We start from the raw sequence: 21,451 nt of genomic DNA on the forward strand, positions 1-21,451 counted from the left end.
ATACTCAAATACACCAAAAACAAAATATATATTTTAAAAAGCAATCCAATATTTTTTTAAACTCACCAAAGCCCTTCACGTCTTTCCTTTCACAAGGATCTTTGCCCTTTCCACACTCTCTCATTTACCCTTGGAACCATTTCCAGCTTAGGTTCAGTGCATATAGTCTTTGTTCAGTGTTCTTCACTGGTGCTCAACCGTAATCTTAAGTGTTTTGTATGTGGCATTAAACTGAAAGATTCAGAGGGAGGTGAAGGGGAAACACGCTTCTTACATTGCTGCGTGCTGCTGTATTCCTGAATGCAGCATATTCAAGAGCAATGATTTAAACCTTATTTGTTCTTTGCTCCACATTGCAATGGGGTTCTATTCAAGGTGAGCTGGTAGTATTTTCCCTCTAAACTGGGAAACAGTGCCTTTGCCGTCAGCTCTGTCCCACTGACCCGGTGCATTACATTAAGGACAGCTATGCTCCTGAGTGTCTAGACTATCCTATCCACCTATGCGGTGCTTAATTCCTATACGAAGTAGGGACTTTGATATGGGACGAGCACAGTGAAAGACACAAGCAAGAATGTTCAGACCCAGTCATTATGCCCGAGTCAATGGTGAACTGCAATTCCTGTTGAGTTGCTGTGGAACCTTCAGAGGCATCTCAAAAAGAACCTAGATTTGTATTCTCTGTTGAAAATCCAAAGTTGCTTCTGATAACTGTTTACAGGTAGCCATACCATGAGTATAGGCCAAAATCTGTGAAGGATGTGAAGCATAGAAGTTAAAATTTCACATTGTTAACTATAACATAACTGGTCCATGGCTCATGTTCCAATCTACCCATGAGTTTCACAAAGGAGACCAACTCAAATAGTTAATGAATTCACTGAAGAGGAATCATCTCATCATACAAAATCAAACATGTCTGTAAAAATGTCCCTGTAAACTGTTTAGAACTATAACACCTAGATACTTCCCCACAGCTCTCTCTGGCAAATGGTGCAGACTCCCCATATCTACTCTATTTATCTTATCAAAGGGACCATTTCAGTCCGTCACAGAACATAACCCCAAAATTATATTTTTATGTCATCGTTAGAAACCCATAAAACCTAATCAATTGTTTGAATTATGAAATTACCTCTCAACTTTCCATTTAGTGGCATGCAGAAATCCAAAGCTGGGGAAAGTGCTACACCTGAAAATCCAACATATGTTGATCTTTTTGGGGACAAATAGACACATTATGAGCAGCTCCAAACATGCCCTGAACTCACAGTAAAACATTTACAGATGGGTTCAAATTTAAGCCTAGGCTTTGAGCCAGCACTCCATCCCGATTAGGCTCATTAGTTTCACAATGTACTCAGCACATGGGGCAGTGTTCTCAGTTGCTAGCTAGCCAATCGGGGCTTTAACACTGGAGCAAACCTGAGCTATGCATTCAGCTGAGCCAAACCGTGCCTCTTTCTGGAACAAGCCACAGCAGCTTTCAGCTTTTCTGACACATGCCAGTGAAAGGGGGTGGACAGCATTCTGTAAGGCAGGGCTCTTCAGTATGTCATGATCTGGACTGAAATGTACACCAAGACAAAAACAACGAATTAGGATCAACATAACATCACGGCAATCTTAAAAATTACACAGTAAAATTAGTTGCAACTTATTAAATACTGGAAATATTTGTACGTAAAGGTGTATAAAATAAACATATCCTGAACAAAAAGATGGCCACATAAGTGCTTTATATTAAGAGGAATACAGGGCAATGTGCTTTTCTACAAAACACGAAATTTCTCCCCAGAAACAGCAAAATGTATATATGCAGCTACAAATAACAGGTGAAAGCCAAATGATAGGGGTATGAACAATGGGAAGTATTTCTACACTTATGACACTTCCAATAACGTTCATGGGAAGCCTGCAACAGCACTTAGCTTTCTACTTGCCTGCTTACTTAAACAATATCAACAAGTTTGTGCTAGTCCGCAAAAATCTCTTGCATCAAGATACTCATATCTATTGCCACTGAGAAGCTCCGACATTGTGGCACACAGTCCTCAGCAGTAAAACAATGTTGGTCCGTGATCCAACTCTTGGAACGCTAGTCTAATCTCCCTTCTGTAGAACATGCAACAGCCTTCCAAAAATCAGGTGAGCCATAGGCTCTGTGCATTAAATTGCTGGCACAATAAGAGATTAACCTGGCAAAGTACAGAAGAGAATAATATTGAAGGGAAAAAGTGAAAGTTAAAACAAACCTGCGCACACCTGTCAGCTAAAGAACCTGAGTGTTAGATTATGGAGTTCTTTACTCACATTCAGGTGGTCGTAAATGAGGAAATTTGACCCAACATTTACAAATGTACAGCTATTCATGCAGCCTCAGTCTTTGGGAACAGTGAAGGAATTACCTAGCTTGCTTGCTGCTTTGGTACCAAGTGGCTGCCCTCACACTGGCAATTTCCACTCTAGTGCAGGACTCAGTAAGTGAATGGCATTGCTTCATTGCACCAGTGTCAGTACAGGCAGTGCTGCTCCACGTGACTATATAACAGTTATATATATACACACTGGGGGTATAACAAACAGTTCAAACAACAAACTTTTTTGTCTAATAATCTGCCAGAAATTGACAGCAATTTTTTTCTGTGATGTCATTGCTGTGATGAGCATCAAAGTGAGCAGTTATAAGCATGTGCTTGAAAGAGAGAAGTTCGCACCCCTCCCTGGAGTAATATGGAAAGAAATAGGAAGAGTTTTGAATATGCTACTGATTCTGAAGTTGAATCTTTTCTAGGATATTAATGAGGTTCTCTAGTCCAAAGATGTAGCCTCTGTCTGGCCCGTCATGCACAGTTAGGTCATCCCGGAACCCTTTGTACGTACTGTGGGCAAAGTCAATCATCCTCAAGTCAATATTTGGCAGGTTCTCAGTGTTGCTCATGGAGGAAGATGAAGATGGCAAGGAACTGATGCTATCCTGCAGGTTGCCCTGGCTCAATGTCTCTGCAGAGTTCTGTCGCAATTCCAACTTTTTCTCCTTTCCATCGTAGATGATCAGCAAGGAGCTGGAGTAGAAGCGGTAAGAAGCCTGCTTCTCTAGAACCCCCTTGAGACTTCGAAGTTTCTGCAGTATTGCATCAAATAAGTCTTTTCGCAGATACCTGCCATTGTGCAGGAACTCATACAGAGCTTGCCCAAACCCTTCAATGGAAAGACTTCGGCCGTAGTACTTGTTCCTGCATACATAGTGCCCCGAGTCTAACTGATACACCTGGAAAAACAAATGTCACTGCTCAATTTGGCATTCAGGATGGTTAGGTTTTAGCACAAACAAAATTAAATAACCTAGATTCAGAATAGTATATTGTCATATATATCTGGCAGTGCTTTTTTTTTTGCAGACACATTCGTGCCAGTACACATGATTGATAGACATACATGTCACGTGACCTGGAAGTGAAATAATGCTGTGCTATACCAGTGCATACCATCATAAAAAAGTACTGCACTGGGATGTTATGAAATCTTTGTTCACATGAAGCTTAGAGTAAACAGCTAATGACAGATACAACAAAAAACACAATAAATACAAAGCAGCAGAAAGATTGTAGTGCAATCTGAAGTCGTGCAAAATTATATTAAAGTGCGATAACCAAAATAACCAAATAGAGTTAAAGAGGATGTGGGAAGGAGGTGTGAAAAGAGGCAATTGATTTGGGAGTCTGATAGCAGTGGAGAATAATCTTTTTCTTAAGTCTGGACCACTGGGCTTTCAAGCGCCTATATTTTCTCCAGAAGGTAGATGAGATAAAGTGGAATGGCTTGAATTCGGGACATCCGGGGGCGCTGTCATGGCTGCCTCCGCCTTCAGTCCGGTATCTTTTTTATTTTTTTGTTGTGTTTTTTGGTTTTTTTTTTTTTTTTTTTTTTGGGGGGGGGGGGGGGGGGGGGGGTGGGGGGGGGTTTTTTGGAGGGTGTTTTGGTTTGGTGGTGGGGGGGGGGGGGGGGGAAAAGAGAGGGGGAACGGTAAGGAGGAAACCGTTCCTCAGTCGCTTCCTGGAGAGCATGCGACTATTATTCGAGTCGCGTCCTCGCCCCCCGCAGCCTACCTACTGGATTGGCGCGGCCTTTCCTGCCGGGACTGACCAGAGCTCCAGCAGCGGCGGCGCAGAGCTGGATACATCGCGGAGCGGGCGATGCCTCACCTGGGATCGCCGTTTGGAGCTCTGGAGTGTTGGGGCATCGACATCGCGGAGCCGTGGTTCGCGGAGCTCCCAACGCGGGCGGCGATGACCAACATCGTGGAGTCCTGCGACCCTTTGTCGGGGGTCACCAGCATGAATCTCCGCCCAGCCCGGCCTGTGGACTTCGGGAGCCGCGGACTCCGGTGGGAGGTGGCCGTTTTAGAGGTCCGGGCCGCTGAGGATGTTCTCCCGTTTGTCGGGGTTCCATCGAGAGGGCCTGAATATCGGGCCACCCGTAGCCGCGACTACGGGGTGCTCGGGAGGCCCCAACCACGGGTGAACATCTGGGAAGATCAGCGAGGAGGCCGACTGGACTTTGGTTCCTTCCCTCACTACTCCAAGTGAAATTTTTGTTCCTGAACTTCCAATTAATCCTTCCGACTAATGTACAGTAAGCACTTGTTTACAGCTGGGAAATGGATGAAACTACTACTCACTCTATACCCATAACTGTAGACAATTGCAAAACTATCTTTAAATTTGCCAAAGATACCACCGTGGTTGGACGAATAATGGGTAATGATGAATCAATATTGGAGGGAGATTAAAAATCTGATTGAATGATCCCATAACAACAATCTTGCTCTCAACACCATCAAGACCAAGGAGCTGATTGTTAACTTCAGTAGGGGGAAGGCGAGGATGCACAAACATGTCTTGATCGATAGGTTGGCGGTGGAAAGGGTCAACAACTTCAAGCTCCTGGGCTCAAGTCATTGATACAATCATAAAGAAAGCCCATCAATGCCTCTACTTCCTTGTGGAGACTTGGTAGGTCAAGCGCATATTGACTAGTTGCATTGTTCCAGGTTAAGGAATTCAAACACCCAGGAGAAAAGATTGCACAGATTGAAGAACATTGTCCGGTACTGACCTCCCCAACCCATCAAAGGGATCTAAAGGTGATGCAGCTTCAAGAAAGCAGCCAGAATCAAAAGACCCAACAGCACCTTGCCTAAGCTCTCAAATAGCATAAGAGACTGTAAACTGTGACCAACGGGTTCATGAATATTGAGAAATATGTTAGTTCCAACAACCATCAGGCTCTTGAACACTACACAACACTAACCTCAACTATGAATTGCCTTTGGTTGCACTAAGGACTTTGGGGGTTTGGAGCTTGAATAGGGGCTATGAATTTATTGACTTTTTTGTTTATTAAGTGTACTTTATATTTACAGGCCAAGTAAGAATGTCATTTGTTCGGTTGTTGTACATATTACAATTAAATGCAAATAGCCAAATCTTTGGGCCAGCAGAACGCAGTGGGCTGAATGTTCACTGAGATGGGTTACTGTGCCATGATGTGAGCCGGTTGGATTACCCGAGGATACAGGAACGACATAAGAGGAAAACATTTTTATGTAGTGTTGGAATTACATGGAACAAACTGTCTTAATTGTTTGTGGATGCAGATTTAATGTTGTGTTAGAAATGGGGGTACTTCAGGGGTATTTATGCAGAATGGGAACAGAGGAGTGAAGCAGCATAGATAACATTTTCAAACAGCTGAGATACAGCAGTCCACATGATCTCCTGTGCAATATCCATGTATGTAAATCAGAACACTGACCAGAAGGGATGATACAGTGAGGCTGGATTATCAGTGAACATAAAGAAAGTAAGGTGTTAGTGATTGACAGACGAAAGTTTGATATCACTTGAGGAAATGAATTTTTCTTTTTAGTATGTTATGCCTGCATTTGTTACTGAAGTGGATGTAAACCCAATCAGAGTGACCAGGGTAGAAACCAGGGTTTGCCAAACCTCTATTTGGCCCTCTCTCTTCCTGCACCAAAGATTAGTTAAGTTTAGTGTTACATGCACCGAGGTACAGTGAAAAGCTTTTTTGTTGTGTGCCATCCAGTCTGTTGAAATACACGATTACAATTAAGCTGTCCACTGAATACAAATACAGGATAAAGAGAACACTTAGTGCAAGATAAAATCCAGTACAGCCCGATTAAAGATAGTCTGAGGGTCTCCAATGAGGTCGATGGTTGGTGATAAGATGGTTCAGTTGCCTGATAACAGCTGGGAAGAAAGCTGTGAAGGTACAGATCCTTTGAATTTTTAGAAATCATGCGGTTGTTAATGATGGCAGTCAAAACAGAGATCAACATATTACTGGATATTAGCGGCATCAAAAGAACATTGGTATATGTCAAGAAAGTAATGTTGAGATACAAGATCGGCCATGATTTGGAATGTCAAAGCTGAAATTCAAACGCGTCTTAATTTAGAACCTGCAGGTTTGACGAGTTAGCATTCAGTTAACAATCTTAAACTACACAAAAGTAAAATAAAAATTGGAACAATGTGAACAACAATCTCTGCAACATTTCATTGAATAGACCTACTTCTCCACAGCTCCCACCCCCCCGCCCAGAGATGTCATGACTCCCTTAATAAATGACAAGCTCTTCTTGTTTTTGACCTCTAGACCTTCCAGTTTTTGAACGTGCTAAATGTGCCCATTTTGTGAATAATGAAATCAGTACAAGAGGGATGTTGTGCCAAATTTGAATGGACTTCTCTTCCCCCAAACCAAAATTAAGTTTCAGTATAGAAAATTCAGAGATTTTGGTTTCTTCCAATTACATGACAATATGGATTTGTTTGGAATACTATGGGAACTGGAAAGTAACTATAATAGTTACAATTCTTTGTAATATATTTTTAAATAAAATAATTGTCTTCTTGCTCGAGAAGACAAAGTTGAACTGAATGGCGGACTATTTTTAATGTTTAAATCGGTCACTTACCTGCATCCCACAGACACGTACACCCAGTGCCCCTGATGTGCTCAGCTCACACTTTTTTATTTGTCGTGCTGCTTTTTCCTCAGATGCATCATCTCCATGCTGCCTGGTCCCCATCTTTAGATCCAGAATACAAGGATATCCAAAGTGATGAACCACATTCTCCAGGAGGAGAAACTCTTGGAGGGAGCTCTGTCAAGGAATGTCTTTAGCAAGAACAGCAGAGATTCTGAGTACATTTCAACACAAAGGTATACTTAAAATAAATTATTTCATTCGGACCCTACTCATCAACCAAATTACAGAATCTGTAATCATTCAGAAGTTACAAATCATGGTTACTGTTGAAGTAATATCTCATCTCTAATATATGACAACGAAGTGAAAAATACATAAAACAAATGGGTAAGTGTGACAGATGGAGTATGATGTAGGAAAAATGTATCAACTTTGTAATGAAGAACAAAAGTAAGATTGGTTACACATGGGTGATCTGTAAGCAGATTTTTAAAAAAAATATTTCAAATTTCTGGGAGAATGATTTGTGAAGTTTGTGAGAGTGAAATCCTGCAATCCATACGGCCGTAACGTGTGGTTGCTTGTACACAGAATTTACAGTGTTGCTGTACAAATGGAACTGGATTCTATACATTAAACAAATTACTAGGAAGCCAAATGACATGTTATTTTTTACTGGAATGGAGATGAAATATAAAAGTAATTAAGTTTTGCTAACATACATTGATGTCACATTATTATTAATCCCAGCTTTCTACTCTTGTTATAAATGCTAATGAACCAAGGATTAATATTTCAGTTTTGACCAATATACCCCAACAGCTAAAAAAATGTATCAAATTTTCTCATTTCTTCCCCATCTCCCATTCCAGCGCCTTTATATCAGCTACAAACATACAAAGGAAATTTTTAAAATACTGCTTTGATTCACAATATTTTTAAAATAATCTCTGAAAATACTTAACCACAATCCATGGTGGAAATACAGTTTTAGTGCAACTCAAAACACGCTAAATTTTCTTGATCATGCTGCGTTGATGGGCAATGACATAGCCCTGCTTGACTGAGGCTGCATTGAGATTGGGACCATGAACTTGCCGGTCCACAATGTATTTCATCCTGTAGTAGATTTGCATCAAAATACTTAACGGCCATATCAGCATTGGAATTCACGTCCTTGGATCAATACAGCTCTAACTACTCACCCTGCGATAACTACTATGTTACTGTACCTTGTGGAAAGACCAGAAATATTGCAGAAGGCTGAATTTGCAAGAAAGCATGGATTTAAATGGGAGTAGCAGAGTAAAAGCCAAAGAAACAAAAATAAGAGTCAATAACAGACAGATAGCTGAATACGTGACAATGAATGCGTAGTACCCAGTTGTAAGATTTTATGGCGATAATGATCCTTTGACCAACCTTGGGACATTTTACCACTTTAAAGGCACCAGGTAGCTGGTGTTGAAAATTTGTATTTGCAAGTCATTGATGACATGGAAAACACTGGTCCCAGGCAGAGAAAATAACATTCCCAGTCATTTTGGAGAATTTTATTCATTGGACTTTCTATGCTAAGAGTGGTTTTTGGATATAGCTTTTGCTGGGTCAATAGTCAAGAGAGTGTTGCTGTCATGTGTCCCAAAACAGAACAATGGCAATCATTGCAGCAACAGCATAATAGGGTTGTAAACACAGTACTTAATAGATAAAATAACAAAAAAAGTTCAGTAAATAAAACAATATACAGGTGCACAACCTTTTATCCGAACTTCCAAATAACGAAAAGCTCTGAATACCGGACATTTTTTTTTCAGTCCTTGAAAACGTTCACCGAGGGCGGCCCGCAGAGGTGACAGCGGAACCTCCGGTCGGTCCTCGAAGAAAGGGGAACTAAATCCCCATTCATAAAAGAGAAGGTGAGGGTATATTGCGCGGGAGGGTTAATAATTGACAATCTGCTGCTGCCTGCCCGCTGAGTTAAAAAAGTTCCCACAGTAGACTCACGATACACAGTGTATCGTGAGTCTTGCGTGGGAACTTTTTAACTCAGCGGGCAGGTAGCAGCAGATTGTCGCTCCCTTCAGTTTCACCCCACCTACACCCCTCTGCTTCCCGGCCATGTGTGTGACCCCTTCCCTCCCCTCTCCAGCTCCCCGCCCATTGCACTGGCGCGGGGGCTTTGCACTGTCTTCACGTCGGAGCCAGTGCCAGTCACCGGAGACGTCAGGACCAACGGGACACCGGCCCCCAGGCCCACTGCAAGCACGGAGATCCCAGAGACTCACAGCCAGCAGCAGCCCAACCTCGCTCCAACCACAGAGGAACACGCTCCCCGTAGGGACAGAAGCTGATGGTGTGCAAAGTACGTCTTGGTCTTGGGGTTGCGGATGAGGGGGCGCAGCTCGGGCTGTGACGTCTCCGGCCACCCCCCTGTACAGGAGCTGAGACTGGGAACTGTACCGCCCTTGCAGGTGAGCAGGAGAATGGGGTTGTTTGCAGTTGCAGAGGGAGGGGGCAAGGGCGGTACAGTTCCCAGTCTCAGCTCCATTCCAGGGGGGTGACCGGAGACGTCAGGACCAACAGGACACCGACTGCAAGACTGTTGGTCCTGACGTCTCCGGCCATCCCCCTGGACAGGAGCTGAGAGACGTCAGGACCACCAGAAGCCGCTCCCCGATGCGCCGCTACAGCGACAAGTGGCAGTTCGCCCACAGCTCGAGCTGCGCCCCCTCATCGGGACATCGACCCCCAGGCCCACTGCAAGCACGGAGATCCCAGAGACTCACAGCCAGCAACAACTCTAGCCCAGCCCCGCTCCAACTCCAGAGGAACCCGGGTTGCGGATGAGGGGCCGCAGCTCGGGCTGTGGGCGAACTGCCACTTGTCGCCGTAGTGGCCCATCGGGGAGCGGATTCCTCTGGAGTTGGAGGGACAGGGAGACACAGCGGCTTTTGAGAATGGTGGGCAATCACTTCCAAAGTTCTGCCCACACAGTCAGTACACCTCTCCTACACTTGCCTCCCGCACTAAGATCATCTCGCAGAGAATGATCCCAGCCTAACCCTCCCTATTCTGCAAGAAAAAACGACATTGAAGACTCAAACTCGCGATTGAGTAACTGCCGGGATCGAGGCGCAAACTCGCGACCTTGCGGATATGAGCCGAGCACTCTACCACTACGCTAAAAATCTTCCATTCCGAAAGCCGAAAAATTCTGAATTACGAAAAGTGTCTGGTCCCAAGGCTTTCGGATAAAAGGTTGTGCACCTGTAGTGTAAAAACAAAACAAAGTCTCTAGTGCAACCCAGGCAGTTTGTAATTTAGTTGGAGTTTGTTGTGTTCAACAGCCTGGTTGTTGAAGCTGTTCCTGAACATGGATGTTACAGCTTTCAGATGCTTATACGTTCTTCCTAAAGACAGGAATGAAATTAGATCGTTGCCAGGATGGTGTAGGTCTGATAAGGCTGGCTGCCTTTTTGAGGCAGCTCCTCTTATAGATCCCTATGATGGTGGGGAGGTTAGTACCTGTGATGGACCAGGCAGTGTTCACCACTTTTTGTAATCTCCTTTGTCCTTGGGTGTTCCAAGTTGCCAAATCTGCCGTGATGCAATCAGTCAATGTGCTCTCACCTTACACCTGTAGAAGTTCAGAGTATTTGTTGACATACCGATCTCCTCAATCCTCTAAAGAAGCAGAGAGGTTGATGTGCCCTCTTTATGACTGCATCACTGTGCTAGGTTCAGGACAGATCTTCAGAGATATGCATGCCAGAGAACATGAAGTTGCTGACTCTCTCCACCACCAACCCGTTAATCAAGATAGGTTTGTGAATCAGTTCCTTGGCTTTATTGACGTTGAGAATAAGGTTGTTGCAAGTCACCGTTCAATCAGACGATTTATCTCCCTCCTATGCTCCGACTCATCATTATCTGTAATTCGTCCAACAATGGTAGCATCGTCAGCAAATTTAAAGGAAGAGTTGGCACTGTGCCTGGCTGCACAATCAGGCAGAGTGAGTTGAGATGAGGGCCGAGCACACAACCTTGAGGTGCTCATGTGCTGATGGTTATCGAGGAGGATGTGTTGTTGCCAATTTGTACAAATTCTGTTCTGTGAATGAGGAACTTGAGAATCCAGTTGCAAGGGTAATGACAGAGATCCAGTTCTATCAACTTCGTAAGAGGTTTGGAAATGATGTTGAACGCTGAGCTCTAGTCTACAAACAACAATCTGACATATGTATTTTTGTAGTCCAAGTGGTCCAGAGTGGAAAGCCAGGTAGATTGCATCCCCTATTGATCTATTGTGTTGACAGGTAAATTGTAGTGGTTGCAGGTTCTTACTGAGATAGTGCCATAACAATTCCTAAGCACTTCATTACCACGGACATTAGTGCCACTGGTCAGTCGCCATTGAGGCATGTCACCTTAGCTTTTTGGTGTCGGCTGTAGGTGAGGCAGTTTGGATGGTGATCCTGAACACCCTTGAAGAATTAAGCAATCTTAAACCATTAGAAATGTCCAACACTTCAGGAGTTGGCTAGTAAAGACAGAACTCCTTCTGCAAGGAATGGCAGTGCAAGTTAAAGACACTGGACTAAGAGCTGATTCTAAATAGACCTACTAAATGACCTTGCAAACAATCCAAAATTGCATCCAAACCACCATGCCCATCAAAATAAGAACAAAACCAGATAGACCTCCTATGATTGAAATTAATGCTGCCGTTGGATAGGCCAAAGTCAGTATCTAACCTTTTGACTTTGTAACGTTCTCAACATGATCTCGGGACTGTTATCTAAATTATTGGAAGCTGTCCCACAGACCATCAGCTTGAGATCTTTACAACCAAAGAAACAAATTCCTCCATCACAATCACTGGGGACATGCTGGCTCATTGGCAGAACATCGGGGCAACACAGACACAATAGTACAATCTACACAGGCAAGGAGTGATGGGCCTTGTAAATCATCCATAATGAGTAGACCCCATGCAGTGTCATGGCATTAGGTTAAACAAAAGCAAGGAAACTCTTGATAACCTATTGCCGCAGCTGATGGGAAATCAATACTTCTGCTTGTTGAATGACATCTAGACATTCAGGTGGAGATCAGTGCCCATCACCCTCACCTTGCCCACATAAAGGCGTGATTGCACTGGTCTGAAACATGTTGGAATCCAACTATGCTGTAACTAGGATTCTAACAGTGCAGTGTCCAGTTCCTCGCTCTGACAGAGCCTCACTCTCCCAACTCCAATAGGTGTAAAAATATTTTTTATATGCTTGATATTTAGGGATATTTTAAATGATTAACATAAAAAACAGAATTAAAAGTTAAAAATATTTATATAGACTGCAAAATGCATGAATAATTTAAAACATTTATTTTCTGTCTGCATTCGTTTTGAATCTGTGGGTTTGTTGGTTTGGGGCTTCTGGACATCTGAATTTCCCTGAAGGGATCAATAAAGTATTTATTATTATTACATCAAATGAAAGCAACATTTTTTTTATTGTTTCTTTGTCTTCTGATGTGAAGCTGAGTGAATTCCAATAATTTCCACAATTATGCTGGATTCCTCAGCAGCAAACCTAGAGGCCATGACTAAACTCCAGGAACGACAAGCCCATCTTTATCTGAAATTGGGTTATTCATGGGCATGCTAATGCTGAAATTGGTTGAGGGCATTCTTTTTATCGCTTCCCAGTGAAAGCAAATTCAGAGATGCAGTTAAAGGAAATGTAGATTTTCCCATTACAAGGAGACTGCATAATCGTCATTTTATTGCATCTGGATTGGCCAATGAAGAACTCTGAATGCTTGATCTTACTTAGCGTTGGCAATCTGTTAAGTAATGGAAAATAATGGATAGGCTCAAAGGTTGCAGCTCAAAACCTTCATGCCTTTCATTTTTTTAAACTTTATGCGCCCAGAATACCAAAAGCAGGCAGTCTCCATGTTAAGGGAAAATCCAAATTTCATCAACCTGTACCTACATTTGTTTGTGAAATTTAATGTCTCAGGTCATATTGATCCTTCAGCTAGTTACTTTCACTTTAAATTCTACCATTATTATCTTCTTAAATCTCTCCACCTTTGATTTTCTTTTCCTTCCATTCTTACGTTAACTAAGCCTTTGGTCAAAAATCATCAACTTCTCATGTGGGTAGGGTTATATTTCACTTGATACAGCTAGCTCCCCCAAGGACTTTGGAACATATTACAATGTTATAAATGGTACTGGAAAGTTTTTTTTTTAACTTGTGCTTGGAATGTCTCATCAATAGCCATATATGCATTAATTGCATAATCGTCCTGCTGAATCTTGAACTGCTGCACTCCATGTTAATAACCCCGTGCTGTTAGGAAAGCAAATCGAGATTCTGACCCAGTTGATTTTCAAATCAGTACAATCTGCAACTTTGACAGAAATTTAAGAGCTGATGTTCCCGAGGCCCTCCTGCTATCTTCTTTCGGTTAAGATAATCATAGGATTGGTCTATTTTGTAAAGATACTTTTGAGAGTTGCTGCAGGACATTTTATAGATTATATGCACAGCCGTCAAAATATGTTACTAATGGAGTGAATGAAAGATCAAGATGGTGCATGGTAATAAAGCAGTAGGTGTGCTTGCTGAAGTGTTGCTGGAATTACACATCCACAACATTTGTGACCCCCCTACCATCACACTCTTGGGTTCCTCTTCAAACCTCACTGCCTCACTTTCAAAATCCATCTTGTTCAGTATGAATTTGGTTACCAGGCTGTCCTGCCTGCTGGCACCAGCCACTAAACACCTTCCATTAATGGGTTGCCCCAGTAACGTAGGTGCATTCAGATGTTGATGTGGTATGCTTTTCTAATCAGACCTTCTGAGCTACTGCAGTTATATTAAGTTGTACCAAATCATAGCATGTAATGGTAATTGGGATGTCACAACATTGGCCCCAACACGTTACACAGATGCATAGTAAAGGATACTGTAAAGTTTCCGATCCTGTGATTCAGAGCGCATCCGACTCAGCTGCTGTTTGTGGCAGCGTAAACTCCAGGGATTGAAGCTGATCTTCTCTGAAATCAGTGCACTGTTGCTATCCAGCATTTGGAAGGGAATGTCAGACGAAATCTGTAACTCCATCCTTGAACTCTTCAGTTCCTGAGGGCTATACGAAAATCAAAGGAGCACCATGAAATGGGAAAAAACGATTCATTCAAATGTGAAGATGACAGTCAGTTGTCCACACTAAATGTGGGGCTGGGGTCCTCCTAGAAACATTGATCACAATGCAATCCAAAACTTCAAATAGATGGGAAATGACATGTTATACTGTGTTATTTCTCCGCATGCTTTATTACATCCAATTGAAAGCAGTTGTTTTACTTGTTATATTCCATACTCGACTTATTTAACAGTTCTGTACTCATGTCATTTAATAACACATCTGCACCCACCAGTATTTCACTTCAATGTCATATATTGGTACCAAAGCGATATAAAGATGCCATTTTTCAGAACTAAGAAGAATATAGGATGTAGGAACAGGACAGGACAAATGGTATTGCAAAACATAATCCCTTTTTGTCATTTAATTTATTCTACTCTCCAACCTTGAAATAAAACTGTAGTTTGGTTGTTTCCTTCCTCCCCAATTTCTCACCCTGAAACAATGTGTTCTTCAGCCTCCATAGATACTGCCTATTTCAACAGCATTATCTATTCTCACTGTACATTCATACACTGATGTCACAGAAGCTGGCTTGTTTACAAATTTGCAATCATTAGGTGCTACTGAAGGTAATTTTGATAACTCAAGGCAAAATATTAAATTGCGACTTTTGCGAAGTTTGGTACGGTCCTCGCACTAAATAAACCCCAAACTCTGAGGATATCCCAATATCTGCCTCTAATCAAGTGTATGATTGTTATTTTGAGAAGACAACTGTTCTTCCAATTCTTTTTCATTCCTACCCACACTCGCTAATTACCATGTGGTGGTAATCAACAAACCAGTCTTTGTCATAGCCTGCCCTCTTCTCCCACATTTGTATTCCTACAATGAACCTTAGCATCCACCCATCTCCAGGTATTGCCATCCATAAAATCAATCGATCCGGTCTTTCACAAGCACACTTTCATAATTCTTCCCTTTTGGTTTAGCTTAATAACAATTCCTGCTAGGCAATTTCCCACTGTTCTTGTAACCAGTTATAGTTTCAAATACCTACCTAAACAGTACAACAACATTGTACTTTGTCAACATTTATTCATCTTTCGTTTAATATTTAATACTTGTCTCTACACATCACAAATTAGAAACATTCCTTATGCCAATTTACATTGAAGTTGATGCAGAATATCCAGTCCAATTTAACAGTTCATTGAACACACAAGTACACAAATATGATCTGTGAAATCAGTTATGGCAAATTTCCATTCGTCAAATTGCCATAACATGAGTAGTCTGAATGACAGAAATTTACTTGTTTGAAGCTTGACAGTGCTCTGACCCAACACAATATCTATATACTATTAAAAGTCTTGTCTTGTTTGTCTGTCTGTCTGTCTGATCAATGAACTACGCCAAAACGGTACACAATAGTGCGAAATTCTTTGCAGAATCTTACTCAGCTTTTTCCCGTTGTCTTCACATTTGATGTAACATTTCACGTTATTGATATTTAAAGTTAAAAAAAAGGCAACTTTGAAAATAATAACTGCCTGTGAGTGGGAGACGTTTCTAGCAGCTTCCAGTGATGGTCACAATGGCATCTCAGTCATCCAATCACAATGGGATCTCATTTACACAAGCTGCCGTGAAGATTCCGAAAACCGAAAATGACATCACAATGTGATCTCTGCTGCCAATACAGAAGATATGAGAGTTGACGGAGTGGGGGATGGGAGAAGAAATGTTATTTAAACATTGTATTTTAATGGGGGAGTGCGAAAGCGGAGAGGCGAGGGAGGGAGTGACTGAGGGTAAGGAAAAGGAGGGAGGGAGAGGTGACAGAGAGACAATGGGATCTGCAGCTTCAAAGGGAGTAAGGAGGGTGAGATTTTTGCCCGCCCCCCCTACGTGGGGAGGATTGATTGGCTCATGGGAGTGCTAACGGTGACCCTAAAGTCGAGTCCATTAATTGGCGCCGGGGGTAGGGGAAAGGAGGGTAGGAGAGGTGAAGGAGGGAGTGGAGAGAAGAGAGAGGGTGAAGAGGAGGGGGAGGGAGTGTTGGGGGATGAGGGGAAATGAGCCACGCCTGCACAGTTGTGGGGGTGGTGTCTGTGTGTCTGCGCGCCTCTGTCTGTGTGTGTCTGTCTCTGTCTGTGTGCCTGTGTCTGTCTGGGTGACTGTGTGTGTCTGGAACTATACCAAAACGGCACACGATAGCACTATGATTTTATATCACCTTACTCACAATTGTCCTGTGGTGTGTTTTTATCGTTTCGCTCAGATTGATGTTATATTTTACGTTATTGACATTTTCTTTTCACAAAATCTCACTTTGAGAAAAATCTTTCATCTGCACTGGTAGTTAGCAACGTATGACATCACAATGGGATCTCATTTACATAAACTGCCCCTCACCAGTGTTCCACCGGTAGTTAGCAGCGTATGATGTCACAATGGGATCTAATTTACAGAAACTGTCCATCAACAGTGTTCCACCCAGTGCAATGTGAGATTTGTTACATTGTTGTAAGGAGAGGGAGTGATGGGAGGAGAGGAGGAGAAATTTAAATATTGGTTTTATTGGGGGAGTGAGATAGGAGAGGTGAGGAGTGGGGAAGCAGGGAGATAGAGGGAGGGGAGGGGGTAGGGAGGGGGAGAGGGGTTATGGAGGAAGGGAGGGAGAGATCGAGCGTAAGAGAAAGGAGAGGGAGAGGTGAGGGAGGGAGTGGAGCAGGTGAGGAGAAAGGAGAGAAGAGGGAGGGGGGAGGTGGACAGAGCGTTGGGGGGGGGGGGGTGAGGGGAAATGATCCACACCTGCACAGTTGGGGACTGTGGGTGAGTGGTGGAATGTTGCGTTGGGGGAAACGGGTTGCGTTGGGGAAGGGGTTACGTTGGGGGAACGGGTTGCATTGGGGGAACGGGTGAGTGGTGGAATAGTGTGTTGGGGAAACGGGGCCCAACCGATCCCACTTATCCTAGTCTTTTTTTAAAGCGATTACACCAACGGCACGCAATGGTACAGCTCGGAGGCAGTAAACCTCATGGATTAGTAAACAACGTAAAAGAGTAAACTTTGCATTTAGAAACATAGAAAATAGGTGCTGGAGCAGGCCATCTGGTCCTTCGAGCCTGCACTGCCATTCTTTGTGATCATGGCTAATCACAGCCATGTGATAGAACTTTTGCTCCAGATTCCAGCATTGCAATCTCTTGTCTCTACACTAAACTTTGCTTGTTTTATAGTAGCCATGGATTCAATTTTCGTGAGCGCCAAGGTGCTGAGCTCAGTCTCATACCACAAGGCATTTATATAGCAACACTAGGCAGCACAATTTGTTTCAGCCTTTATGCAAAAGGATACCCAAAAAAAATCAGTCCAGATTGCAAGTGCATACAATTAGCTAATGAGAGCAGGTCAAAGTCACCTGGGCATTGCAGCCAAACAAATCAATAGCCATACATGTAGAATAGTCACTGGAGTAAAGCATGGGAAGGCAACTAAAATGCTTGGAATCAGATTTTCATGAGAGGGCAATAAATTGGAAGGATTGAAAAATTCAGAAAAAGAAAAATTCTTGAAAACACTTCACTCACTTGTTGATCAAAAATAACAATATGCCTCTCACATCGCCTCTACATCACAGACAATACCACTGATTCACAGACATAGAAAGATAAAATATAGAAACAATTCCTTTGGCCCACTCAGACCCTGCTAAACATTAATGGCTCATTTATGGACAGTACAGGTGCACAACCTTTAATCTGAAAGCCTTGGGACCAGACACTTGTCGGATTTCGGACATTTTCGGATTTCCGAATGGAAGATTTTTAGCGTAGATTAGGTAGGTAGCGCGGGCGGCTTGAAAAGTCTGGAGAGACTGCCTCCTCCCCGGAGACCGGGGAATCATTGTAAATCATTGCATAAATGTTAGTCAGTTAGTTTGGAGGGATTTTATGTGGTGGTGGTGGGGTGGGTGGGTGAAGGGGTAAACTTTAATTCTTAGTCCCCTACCTGGTCGGCGACTCCCAACATCGCGGAGCTGGGGGCTCCGTCCGGCCGCGGGCGGCGCCGGTTGGAGCTCCGACCCCGGCAACTCTACCCCTGGCTGCGAGGCGCTCCAAATCCAGCGCCGCGAACGTTGGGAGAAGGCGGCCTCAGCGCCCTGGAGCTTACCGCACAGCGACCCGGTAAGGCATTGCCCGCTTCCCGCTGGTATCCCAGCGCTGCGACGCCGCCGACTCCCAACATTTGCGGAGCTGGGGGCGTCCGGTCGCGGGCGGCGCTGGATTTAGAGCGCCTCGCAGCCAGGGGTAGAGTTGCCGGGGTCGGAGCTACAACCGGTGCCGCCCGCAGCCCCAGCTGGGAGTTGGCGGCCACAGCGCTGCGGAGCTTACTGCACGGCGACCCGGTAAGGCATTGACCGCTCCCCGCCTCTCCGACCAGGTAGGGGACTAAGAATTAAAGTTTACCCCTTCAACCCCCCCCCCCCCACCACCCACATAAAAGTCCTCCAAACTAACTGATTAACATTTAAGTAATGATTTACAGATGTTTAAGTGCCTCCCCGGTCTCCGGGGAGGAGGCACCGTGACAGTAGTACAGACCAGGGATGACCGTGGGTCGTTTCTTTGGTGTGCAGACGACATCTTGGAAAAAATGGCCGGTTTTCGGAGTTTTTCGGTTTCCGGAACACTGGATAAAAGGTTGTGCACCTGTACCATGGGATACAAACAAACCTGGGTGGTTGAAGCTCTACTAGCTGTGCCATCCCTGTCCTTTAAAAAAAAAAACAATTTCCACAATTTACATTTTTGACAGAAGCCTTCAGAAATGGATATGCACAGCCAGCCCATATTGGAGACAGGAATAGTCAAGAGAGTTTTGTCATATTTACCAAAACAGAACAATGAAATTCTTCCTTGCAGCAGCACAGCAGATATGTAAACATGGTACTCCCTCATAAACAACAAAAAGTAGTTCAATATATAAAAACAAACAATATAGTGCAAAGACAAAAACAATGCTCCCAAGTTCCCAGTGCTATTGAGACAATTTGTAGTTTGGAGATTTGTTGGACTTCGCAGTGTTCAATAGCCAAATGGTTGTTGGGAAGACGTTGCTCCTGAACCCGGGCAATAGTTTTCAGGCTCCTATATCTCCTTCCCGATGGCAGGAGTGAAATAAAAGCATGGCCAGGGTGGTGTGGGTTCCTGTTGATGCTGGCTGTCCTTTTGAGACAGTGCCTCCTATAGATCCCTTAGATGGTGGGGAGGTGGTGATGTTGGACTGGGTAGTTTTCACCAGTTTTTGCAATCTTATTCGTTCCTGGGCGTTCAATTTTGCCAAACTAGGCCTCGTTGCAACCAGTCAATATGCCCTTTACTCTAAAAGTTCTAAAGTTCTAGAGTAATTGTCGCTATGCCAAATCTCCTCTATCTTCTAAGGAAGTACAGGTGTGGATGGGCTTCCTTTATGATTGCATCAATGTGCTGGGTCCAGGACAGATCTTCAGAGATATGCACTCCCAGGAATTAAGCTTTTGACTTGCTCCAGCTGTCAATGAAGACAGGTTTTTGGATCTTTGGCCTTCCTTTTATAAAGTCAACAATCAGTTCTTAGTTTTACTGACGTTGAGAGCAAGGCTGCTGTTCTAGCACCGTTCAGTCAGGCGATCGATCTCCTTCATTCATCATCATCATCCGTAATCAACGGAGGTGTCATCGGTAAATTTAAAGATGGAGTAGGAACTGTTTTCGGCCATAGTCACGGGTTTAGTGAGCAGAGGTGAGGGCTGAGCAAACAGCCTTGAGATGCTCCAGTGCCTATGGTTATCAAGGAGGATGTGTTGCTGCCAATTCGTACTGATTCTGTTCTGTTGATGAGGAAGACGAGGATCCAGGTGAGAGTGATGTGTAGACCAAGTTCCCAGTAATCAGTTTGGAAGGCATGAAGTAATTGAACATCGAGCTGTAATCTATGAACAACCTGACATATGCGTTTTTATTGTTCACATTATCTAGTGTGGAGTGGTGAGCCAGTGAGATCACATTCTCCGCTAGTCTACTGTGGCAGTAAGCAACTTGTAGTAGATTCAGATACTAGTTGAGATAGGAGTTGATATGCAACATAACCAACCTCTCAAACCATTTCGTAACCATGGGCATTAGTGCCACCGGTCCTTAGTCATTGATGCCTGCCACTTTACTCTTCCTTGATGCCGGTATTATTGATGCCCATTTAAAGCAGGTGGTAACTTCAGACCAGTAATGAGAGGTTGACGAAGTCCACAAAAAACTCCAACCAGTTCGTCCGGACATATTGTGAGAACGTGATCAGGCCCAGACGATTTCTGGAAGGATTTCTGACGTTAGCCTCATTAACCAAGTTTGCAATACCATCGGAGGCTATGGGGCCTGGCAAGGCACACCAGTGTTCTCCCCATCGAAGCATGCGTAGAATGCATTGAGCTCGCCCAGGATTGATGCCTCCTAGTCGCTTGTGCTGCCCCCTTTTGCCTTGTAGGAAGTGATGACATGCAAGCCCAGCTACAGCTACTGAACATCTGTCTCATTCTCCAGAGTAAAAGTCACTTTTAGTCTTTTAAATGGCCTTATTACACTTAGACCTTGGATGAATATGCATCGCCAGACTTGAATGCCCGAGATCTCGAGGGCGGCATGGTGGCGCAGCAGTAGAGTTGCTGCCTTACAGCTCTTGTAGCACCCAGGTTTGATCCTGACTGCGGGTGCTCTCTGTACGGACTTTGTACGTTCTTCTCGTGACGGTGTGGGTTTTCTCCGAGATCTTCGGTTTCCTCCCACACACCAAAGACGCACAGGTATGTAGGTTAATTGGCTTGGTGTATGTGTAAATTGCCCCTAGTGTGTGTAAGATAGTGTTAATGTGCAGGGATTGCTGGGCAGCGTGAACTCGGTGGGCTGAAGGGCCTGTTTCAGCATTGTATCTCTAAACTAAACTAAATCTGGTCCTCAGATGATTGCAGAGTTATGGTTTATCCAAGTCTTCTGGTTGAGGAACAATTTGATGGTTTTCGTGGGAACACACATCTCCGCACATTTCCTTATGAAGTCTGTAACAACAATGGCGTATTCGTTTAAGTCTGTTGCCGAGTCCTTGAACATCTCCCAGTTTACCGGCTCCAAGCAATCCGAGTCGTTTCTCTGCCTCCCTTGTCCAGCCCAGTTCAGTCCTCATCACTGCGCTATGCTCTTCAGTCGCTGTACATA

At 43.7% G+C, this 21,451-nt stretch overlaps 1 protein-coding gene across 3 annotated transcripts in view; it reads right to left on the minus strand.

Moving 5' to 3' along the window:
• Positions 1–1,722: 1,722 nt before the first annotated feature.
• The window catches only part of ip6k1 (inositol hexakisphosphate kinase 1), a 62,464-nt gene continuing 42,735 nt past the window's right edge, over positions 1,723–21,451 (minus strand). For all 3 annotated transcript variants that reach the window (XM_055647844.1, XM_055647845.1, XM_055647846.1), the window contains 3 exons: positions 14,013–14,194; positions 7,010–7,185; positions 1,723–3,271 (listed from right to left, as the gene is read on the minus strand). In XM_055647844.1, coding sequence (XP_055503819.1) covers positions 2,765–3,271; positions 7,010–7,185; positions 14,013–14,194 — 865 coding nt within the window. In that variant the 3' untranslated portion in view covers positions 1,723–2,764. The remainder of the gene's footprint in view (positions 3,272–7,009; positions 7,186–14,012; positions 14,195–21,451) is intronic.

This window comes from Leucoraja erinacea, chromosome 16 (genome assembly GCF_028641065.1).
Source record: "Leucoraja erinacea ecotype New England chromosome 16, Leri_hhj_1, whole genome shotgun sequence".
Lineage (NCBI taxonomy): Eukaryota > Metazoa > Chordata > Chondrichthyes > Rajiformes > Rajidae > Leucoraja > Leucoraja erinaceus.